General features: G+C 47.4%; 2 protein-coding genes across 7 annotated transcripts; one reads left to right on the top strand and one right to left on the bottom strand.

Annotated features, from left to right (window-relative positions):
• On the bottom strand, window positions 1-6,752 carry LOC123412662 (kinesin-like protein KIN-10B). Of its 5 annotated transcripts, XM_045105604.1 has the most exons (24): window positions 6,333-6,752; window positions 6,016-6,220; window positions 5,709-5,912; window positions 5,130-5,361; window positions 4,840-5,039; window positions 4,009-4,283; window positions 3,833-3,931; window positions 3,638-3,736; window positions 3,443-3,541; window positions 3,246-3,344; window positions 3,048-3,146; window positions 2,850-2,948; window positions 2,735-2,768; window positions 2,581-2,616; window positions 2,448-2,498; window positions 2,253-2,351; window positions 2,079-2,159; window positions 1,894-1,972; window positions 1,119-1,813; window positions 982-1,028; window positions 876-897; window positions 713-781; window positions 573-614; window positions 1-307 (listed from the first exon to the last, which is right to left on the bottom strand). In XM_045105604.1, the coding sequence occupies exons 1-24, from the start codon at window positions 6,569-6,571 to the stop codon at window positions 266-268; spliced, it is 3,246 nt and encodes a 1,081-aa protein (XP_044961539.1). In that variant the 5' UTR covers window positions 6,572-6,752; the 3' UTR covers window positions 1-265. The 5 variants fall into 5 exon arrangements, with proteins under 5 accessions (XP_044961539.1, XP_044961540.1, XP_044961541.1 ...); XM_045105605.1 differs by lacking the exon at window positions 2,253-2,351; XM_045105606.1 differs by lacking the exon at window positions 3,638-3,736.
• Window positions 6,753-6,776: 24 nt separating this feature from the next.
• LOC123412663 (protein N-lysine methyltransferase METTL21A) lies at window positions 6,777-8,171 on the top strand. 2 transcript variants are annotated; one of them, XM_045105611.1, is made up of 2 exons: window positions 6,777-7,522; window positions 8,019-8,171. In XM_045105611.1, the coding sequence occupies exons 1-2, from the start codon at window positions 6,883-6,885 to the stop codon at window positions 8,027-8,029; spliced, it is 651 nt and encodes a 216-aa protein (XP_044961546.1). In that variant the 5' UTR covers window positions 6,777-6,882; the 3' UTR covers window positions 8,030-8,171. The 2 variants fall into 2 exon arrangements, with proteins under 2 accessions (XP_044961546.1, XP_044961545.1); XM_045105610.1 differs by lacking the exon at window positions 8,019-8,171 and adding an exon at window positions 7,588-7,999.

The following is an 8,171-nucleotide window of genomic DNA, read 5'->3' as shown; positions in this document are numbered from 1 at the left end:
TACAGCAGAGTAGAAAGATGTTTTCACTGCATTCATTCATTCATATGAACCATGTCCACAAAATAGACAAACCTCCAATCCAAACACCAACAAAAAAACAAGTTATAATGTAGTAGTAGCTCCTACTACTAGTGAAAGCCAGTGGCACTCTCTCTATCTGTCTCAACAACAAGAACCGTTGTACTACTCATCCTTCCATCCCTCCCTCCCTCCCTATGCAGAAATTAGATAGGATTCCATCCACTCCACCATCCCATCAGGATGATTAGGGGCTGTCGGTGATGATCCCCGACATCATATTATTTATCTGCCAAAAACACACCCACACATTATTTTCATTACCAAATTGACGACCACAAAACCATCCATCACCTAAACACAAGCTTGCAATACCCAGGGAATGAAGAAATACATGTATATCACAAAATTCTATGTGAACAGTGATGAAATATTTGACAAACAAACTATTCTGTTGTGCAAGTACCAGTTAGTAAAACTGGGACAGTATAAACCAACCAAATATATATATCAATAATATCGATGAATGTATGCATGCAGTAAAGTGTCAGTACCTCCCTTTTGTTCATCCCAATCACATCCCTGAGATCGTCTATCTGCAAAACCATGCAACAGGGACGGATTAGCTCATAAATAACTCCGCCATTAGTTTCTGTGATTACTTGTATCTTCCTACTCAATTACAACCACCTACCCCTTTGAACAGCTCCGGCGAATGCTCGCGAAGCTTAATTATGTAATTGGCTCTTTTCTCTCCGATGCCCTGCACATTCACAGCGTGTTACTGAAAAGAACAAAAAAACAATCCTGATAGGTAACTGCAACAACAATCACTAAGATCCAGAGCGAGAGCAAACCTTCAAGCTCTTTAATTGCTCCCTGCGATGGACATGGAAACATGCAGTATTAGATAAGAAGAAATAGTTCCCAAATGGTTTATTGGTTAAGTAGGATCGTACTCACTTGTTAGCGCTGTTGAGAAAATTCATGCACTCCTGAACTATGGATCTCTGTGTTGAGAAGAAAAAAAAAGTCTTCGTCAAAAAGTCAATGATGTAGAGATATGATAAGGATGTAGCAGCAAGGTGTGAACTTGTAACCTTTATCCCGGTGCTTGGAGTCTTGAATGAACTGGCTGGATGATCTGCTGCTTGCTCAAACTTGAGGTGTATCCCAGGAGCCTTTGTATCTGCTGCTTGCTCAAGCTTGAGGTGCAAAGCAGGCGTCTTTGGTTCAGCTGCAGCATCTATGTTGGTCACACCCTGGACATTTTCCATGACCACTTCTTTTGTTGTTTCAACAGCCACTTCTTGTGTCGTTTTAATGGCAACTTCTTCTCTCGTGTTAATGGAAACTTCTTCTGTTGTTTCAACAGCCACTTCTTGTGTCGTTTCAACAGCCACTTCTTGTGTCGTTTCAATGACAACTTCTTGTGTTGTTTCTACACCCACTGCTTGTGTTGTTTCAACAGCCACTTCTTGTGTCGTCTCCATGCCCACTTCTTGTGTAGTCTCCATGCCCACTTCTTGTGTCCTTTCCTTACTCACTTCTTGTGTCGTCTCCATGTCCACTTCTTGTGCCGTTTTCATGCCCACTTCTTGTGCTGGTTCCATGGCCACTTTCTGTGTCTTCTCCATGCCCTGTTCTTGTGTCTTTTCCATGGCTATTTTCTGTGGCATTACGCTCAATGGACGAGCATTAAGAAGCTTCAGTGAGTTTGATATCTCTCTCAGCTTGTCGCTAATCTTTGGAGTGTTCATAATTGTTTTGACTAGAGTCTTCTCGACAAGGGCATCTGTGAGCGATAGTTAATTGTCAGCTATGCGTACATCCAAAAAATTGCCAAGAAAATAATACCCATATTTGTGTTATTACCAGGAATGTTTGGAGAGCAGATTTCGCCCAAGTCAATAGTACACGAACTAGCTGCATCCAGAGCTGACGACGAATAGTCCTGAATAAAAAAAGAGAAAAGGTTTGTGTTTGTTTATGAGAAACAGAGCTACTAAAACAGAAGCAAGTCAGGTATCCTTCATGTGCACAGGGCTAGGGCTATGTACCTCTTCCTCCATACCACTTGAGACCACCTTGTGTATTTCAGATGATGCAGTATCCAGAGCATCGCTTGTTTTATCAAATCCCTGCAATATTGTGTCCAACCACACGGCAGCCATTACTAACAAGTTTAACAATCTACCTAGTGACACTATACTACCGGAAAGAAACCAAAGTACCTCATCTGTAGATGGGGCATCGATTGCCATTCCACTTGAGACCACCTTCTGTACTTCAGATGGCACAGTATCTAAAGCATCGCTTGTTTTATCAAATCCCTGCATATTGTGTCAAGCATATGGCAACCATTATTATTAACACAAGGTTATCAATCTACCTAGTGACACTACACTACAGGGAAGAAACCAATGTACCTCATCTGCTGATGGAGCATCAATTTCCACGCCTTGTGACGATAGTACCTCCTGTAGAATAGTGAGTGGAAACAATTTAAATAAAGTAAGTGATAGCCAATCAATCATGCACAAGTTCAATCCGTGCACTAACCTCAACTTTTGTTACTGTTGCTGGTGCAATGTCTTCCTACAAAATTCATAGGTTGGAATCGATTAGTTAGAAACATGAGAGTGGCAACTCTTGCTCTTAACACCTGCATATTAACCTGCCCGCGATACTGCAACATTTTGAGATATATTTTTACCTTTGCTGAATTGGTGCTTGGGCATAACAAGGCACTGCACAACAGAAGACACAGGTTATTCATGCAAGGAGAAGTTGCACAAGCAATTCCCTGGAGTTAATGAATGGTGTGGTACCTTCCACTCATTGTAGGTTTAGCATCCTTTTGCTTCCATTTGGTAGAAGTAGATAGCGAGCTGTCAGTTTTCTTTGCTGAGCGCATGATTACTTGAGACCTTTTACGGCATAAACAAAATATGCACAATTTTAGTCAGGTGCCAAGCTCAAATCCATCACCAGCCTTTTGTAGGGTTAACGAACGAACGGTATAGTACCTTCCACTCATTGCGGGTTTACCATCCTTTTGTTTCATTTTGGTTGGAGGAGAGACTGTGCTTTCAGGTTTTTTGGCTGAATGCATGATTGGTTGAGACCTTGTAAGAAGTTATAAAAAGCAAACATTATTAACACAATATAAATCAATTGCCAAGCTCAAATCAATTTGCAGCCTTCTGAAATGAATGGTGCGGTACCTTCCACTCATTGTGGGCGTAGCATCCTTTTGGGTAATCTTGATAGGAGTGGTGAGCGAGTTTTCAGATTTTTTTGCTGAATGCATGATTGGTTGAGACCTTGTAAGAAGTTAAAAAAGCAAACATTATCAACACAATATAAATCAATTGCCAAGCTCAAATCAATTTGCAGCCTTCTGAAATGAATGGTGCGGTACCTTCCACTCATTGTGGGCGTAGCATCCTTTTGGGTAATCTTGATAGGAGTGGCGAGCGAGTTGTCAGATTTTTTTGCTGAATGCATGATTGGTTGAGACCTTGTAAAAAATTAAAAGCAAACATTATCAACACAATATAAATCAATTGCCAAGCTGAAATCAATTTGCAGCCTTCTGAAATGAATGGTGGGGTACCTTCCACTCATTGTGGGCGTAGCATCCTTTTGGGTAATCTTGATAGGAGTGGCGAGCGAGTTTTCAGATTTTTTTGCTGAATGCATGATTGGTTGAGACCTTGTAAAAAATTAAAAGCAAACATTATCAACACAATATAAATCAATTGCCAAGCTCAAATCAATTTGCAGCCTTCTGAAATTAATGGTGCGGTACCTTCCACTCATTGTGGGCGTAGCATCCTTTTGGGTAATTTTGATAGGAGTGGCGAGCGAGTTTTCAGATTTTTTTGCTGAATGCATGATTGGTCGAGACCTTTAAAAAAAATTAAAACAAATATCAGTAACCATGATGTGAGTCAAATGTCATATTACAGCCAGATAGAATGCTACCGCTTGTTGGGAACGGGAGTTCGAGATGCTTTTACGGCGCTCATATTCCATTGGGGCCGATCCTGCTTCTCTACCACAGGATTTGGCAGGTTCATTGAAGAAAGAATTGGCCTTGAGGAGCTTTTAGCAACTGCAGATAAGTTAGCATCTGCCCTTTTGAAACTTGTAATAATCGCAGATCTGCGGCATTGTTCATTAGCCACTTGAGTGGCCACTTGACTGGAGCGAGCAGCCAAGCTGAGAGTAGAAACTGCGTCTTGGCAGGAAACTTCTTCCTGCATCAACCATGAAGCGATAAAGGAAGATTGAAATTAGATAGTTATTATAACTGATAGGTATATTAATATTAATCCCAACAAGTAGGTAAGCTAGTGAAACATAAAGGATTAGATAGCAAACAGTCACAAGTAACGGTAGTTGCTTAATATTTGTTGTACTATGTGCTCTGTTTACTACCAGCAACTAAGAATTTATCAGATCTGAATGTACAAAGGTTGCACCCTAAACCCCTACTGGCCAAGAATGTGGGTGCTGCTATAAAAGATAAAATTATTTTTTCTAGCAACTTGAACACTTTGCCATGCATACATACATATTGAGTTCTGCAAGGTTGGCAGTCAAGAAACATGAAGGAGTAATAAAGTTCAGTTAACCTCTTCATCTAATTCATGTCGGCTTCTGGGGGTGCTTACAAAGAGCTAGAACTTACATTCCAGTACTAGGCTGGCATACAGATATGGAACATGCAAACACTAGTTATTATCTTTTCCTGCCTCTTTCAATGAACAAAACAACACCACGCGAGTCGAAGATGTTGAGTATATAGCTTACCAAGCACGCGATCACCACAGCGCCGCTCGTCTTGCACAAAGAGTCTTGCAGGATACGAGTAACTTTGCTCTGCCTATATGGCACAAAGCTCTGGTTGCTATTCAGCGCTTGCACGACATTCATCAAGGTGTACATGGACTTGTTGCCGCTGGATAGAGCGGCCCCTCCACTGCCGATCTTGTGCTTGGGGTCCACATAGTCTGACAAGAAGAAGCAAACATGATAAGGCAGATGACACGTAGTAGTAGTGTCGGCGAGGCGGTGCACGCAGGAGAAGGCCCCAAACCAACCTGTGAGGCTGAGAAAGTTGATCTTGGCCACGGCACGCTCTTTGCCGTCCTGGTCAGAGGTGGATACGTGAATGATGAGCCCTTGGTGCCCCCTGGTGGGTAGCTGGGTGGAAGAAGATTTAGCGGGTTGCTGCTGGGTAGAGAAGGGTTTAGCGAGCTGCTGCTGCTGCTTGTCCTGGTTGTCATCAAAGTAACCCAAGCGCACGAAATCGTCGATGGACCTGACATGAACCTGCAAAGGAAGACAAATAAAAAGCACTTGAGGCCTTGTTCGGTTATTCCTCCTCCAAAGGGGATTGGAGCTGCCAAATCCCTTTCACTTCCCTGTTAGTAGAGCGAAATCACCACAGTGTTAAGATGGTTAGCAAATCTTCTTCTACGTGTATTTTATTATTCTCTGTTTAAAACTAGAAAAGAGGCTGCTGTGTCCAGAAAGGCAATCTAAATCTTTTTTGTTAGTACTCTGTGTTTGAAGCAATTTGATGAAAAGAGGCTGCATTGTATTGTGATTGTGAGAGCAGAGTATTGTAAGGCATTTATTTATTTATTTATTTATATGTAAATATACTAGAGTAGTACCTTGGAGAGGCCCTTGAGGTGTGTCTTGCCCTGGGCATCCTCCAGCACCAAGACCTCCTGCTCCTTGGGCTCCAGCAGGTCCAAGACGTGGGTGTCCTGCACCACCTGGTAGAAGGAGACCCTGACGGAGCCGCCGATGGACGCGGCGAACCCGAGGATCTCCTCCATGGCGATGGTGACCAGGCCCGGCTGCTCCTGCGACCCCTGTGCAGAAATTCGAAATTAGAGTTGCATCTGAATATGTGATGCATATGCTGGGTCTCTCTGAAATGGCAGGCAAGAATGGTGGGCGCCTTGTGTTTGGTACCTTGAAGAGGTGGTCCTTGGCGGCGGCGGCGCCGCAGGCCACGACGCACGCGTTGCTGCTGCCGGCGTTGGTGTTTTGGTTTTGGTGCAGTTGGTGGTGGAGGATGGGGTGGAGCTCGTGGAGGAAGACTTGGTGGTTGGTGTCGTCGTGCAGGTAGCACCAGTCGAGCCTGTGCTCCTCCTTGCGCTGCCCGCCGGCGGCCCTCCTGCAGCACGAGTAAGTAATAAGTAATAAGGGTTAACAAAACAAAAACAAAAAAAAAATGGCAGGCAGGCAGGCAGTATGGGGAATGAAATTCAAACTGAGGAAAGAATTACCCTTGCGACGAAGATGAGGGGGTCGGAGCTGCGGCGGCGGGGGTGAAGGAGAGGACGGCGCCGGCGCCGGGCCCGGATGCGCGGGGGCGACGGCCACGCGAGGCCGCGACCTGGAACCCGGCGGCAGGAGCGGTAGGAGCGGGGCAGATCCTGGCGACGACCCTGACGCCGCCGTCGCCTCCCGATGTGACCGCCTCCTCCTCCATCGAAATCAGATCTACCGCCGCCTCCTCCTCCATCGAAATCAGGTTGGGGAGCTCGGGGTTGAATCAATGGAGAATCTTTTTGTAGATGAAGGAGAGAGAGAGAGAGAGCCGTTGTAGAGAGAGAGAGAGAGACGGCGATGGAGAATTCGAAATGGCAGACGGCGATGGATGGGGAGCGGCGTACATACACAAGAAGATGGGATGGATGGAGCGTCGCTCGCTAGCCGGGCCTCCACCACAGCCCGGCCCAGTACTGTACAAACACAGGCCACAAGCCCACACAAAGCCTAGCCTAGTCTCCCACTATCCTTCCTTTCCTTTGCCGCCGCCGCCGCCGCCGACGGATGGACGAGGCGCCGGTGGTGATGGGCGCGTACGGTGGCCCGGCTCGCCGCGTGGAGAGCGGGGCGTCGGAGACGATGCTACTCTGGGGACTGCTCCAGCCGGCGTCGCACCGCCAGAACGCCTTCGCGCGGCAGGGCTTGCCCACCTTCCCCATCGACGCGTGCGGCCGCCGCCTCTCCCTCCACCAGCAGCCGTCCTCCTTCCGGGGAGCCTCCGGCGTCACGGGCGCAGTGGTGTGGGACAGCGGCGTCGTGCTCGCCAAGTTCCTCGAGCACGCGGCCGACAGCGGCCTCCTGCCGGTGCTCAGGGGCGCGCGCGCCGTGGACCTCGGCGCCGGGTGCGGGCTCGTGTCCGTCGTGGCGGCGCTGCTCGGCGCGCGGGTGGTGGCCACCGACCTGCCCGACCGCGTCCGGCTGCTGCGCAAGAACCTCGAGGAGAACGTCGGGGATGGGGATGGCGGGTCGGCGACGGTGGCGGAGCTGGTGTGGGGCGACGAGTACGAGCTGGACCCGGCGCCGGAGCTGGTGCTGGGGTCGGACGTGGTGTACAGCGAGGAGGCCGTGGGCGACCTGGTGGCGACGCTCACCCGGCTCGCCGGGCCGGGCACCACCGTGCTGCTCGCCGGAGAGCTACGCAACGGTGAGTAAGTATTGATTGATGAAGCATTTTTGTTTTTGTTACAAACTGAACGAACCAAGGAGCAGACGTGGTGGTGGAGTGCTTCTTGGAGGCAGCCATGGCAGCGGGGTTCGAGATCGGGTGCGTGGAGCAGGACCAGTGGCACCCCGACTTCCGCACCAACCGCGTCGCCGTCTTCATCCTCGTCAACAAGACGCCGCATCGCCATCGCCATACCTGAATGCGAATCACCAGCCTCTGTCTCTGTCAGTGCAGTCTGCAGACTCATTCTTGTAACATTATTCAGCATAGATTTCGTGGGTAATTTTTGGACCTTGGCTTGATTAAGGTGGATGGGGTAGGCATTATTCAGCATAGCTCTGAGTTGTACCTGCCCCTATCGTGGCTTGGACGAGCACTCGAAGCACCAACTAGTTTTGGCGGATGTATGTTTTGATTTGCATTTCATAGCTTCATTTGAGGATAGTTTTAATCGGATTTGCTTTTCTTGTTTTAGTTGCCAGATGAATGTGAGCGGGTAGTTTGGGTTGACCCACCACCTTCCAAGAGCTTCATGTGTTACAATTTCGAGAAGAGAGCATTTGATCTTGCCAAGAATAATCGGGTGTTGAACAAGGAACTGAAGAAAATGAAAGAAATGATGTGTGTA

Source organism: Hordeum vulgare, chromosome 7H (genome assembly GCF_904849725.1).
Source record: "Hordeum vulgare subsp. vulgare chromosome 7H, MorexV3_pseudomolecules_assembly, whole genome shotgun sequence".
Taxonomy (NCBI): domain Eukaryota; kingdom Viridiplantae; phylum Streptophyta; class Magnoliopsida; order Poales; family Poaceae; genus Hordeum; species Hordeum vulgare.
The sequence above is the reverse complement of the archived record's forward strand: the minus strand, read 5'-3'. Positions and strand labels throughout refer to the sequence as shown.

What these genes read in the sequence shown, in the direction of transcription:
- LOC123412663 (XM_045105610.1), top strand. Translation starts at nt 6,883, where the DNA reads ATGGACGAGGCGCCGGTGGTGATGGGCGCGTACGGTGGCCCGGCTCGC. An exon ending in CGCCGGAGAGCTACGCAACG is followed by an intron (nt 7,523 to 7,587) that starts GTGAGTAAGTAT and finishes ACCAAGGAGCAG; the next exon opens with ACGTGGTGGTGGAGTGCTTC.
- LOC123412662 (XM_045105604.1), bottom strand. Translation starts at nt 6,571, where the DNA reads ATGGAGGAGGAGGCGGCGGTAGATCTGATTTCGATGGAGGAGGAGGCG. An exon ending in CTGTGGTGATCGCGTGCTTG is followed by an intron (nt 4,284 to 4,839) that starts GTAAGCTATATA and finishes TGGTTGATGCAG; the next exon opens with GAAGAAGTTTCCTGCCAAGA. An exon ending in ATGCCCCATCTACAGATGAG is followed by an intron (nt 2,160 to 2,252) that starts GTACTTTGGTTT and finishes ACAATATTGCAG; the next exon opens with GGATTTGATAAAACAAGCGA.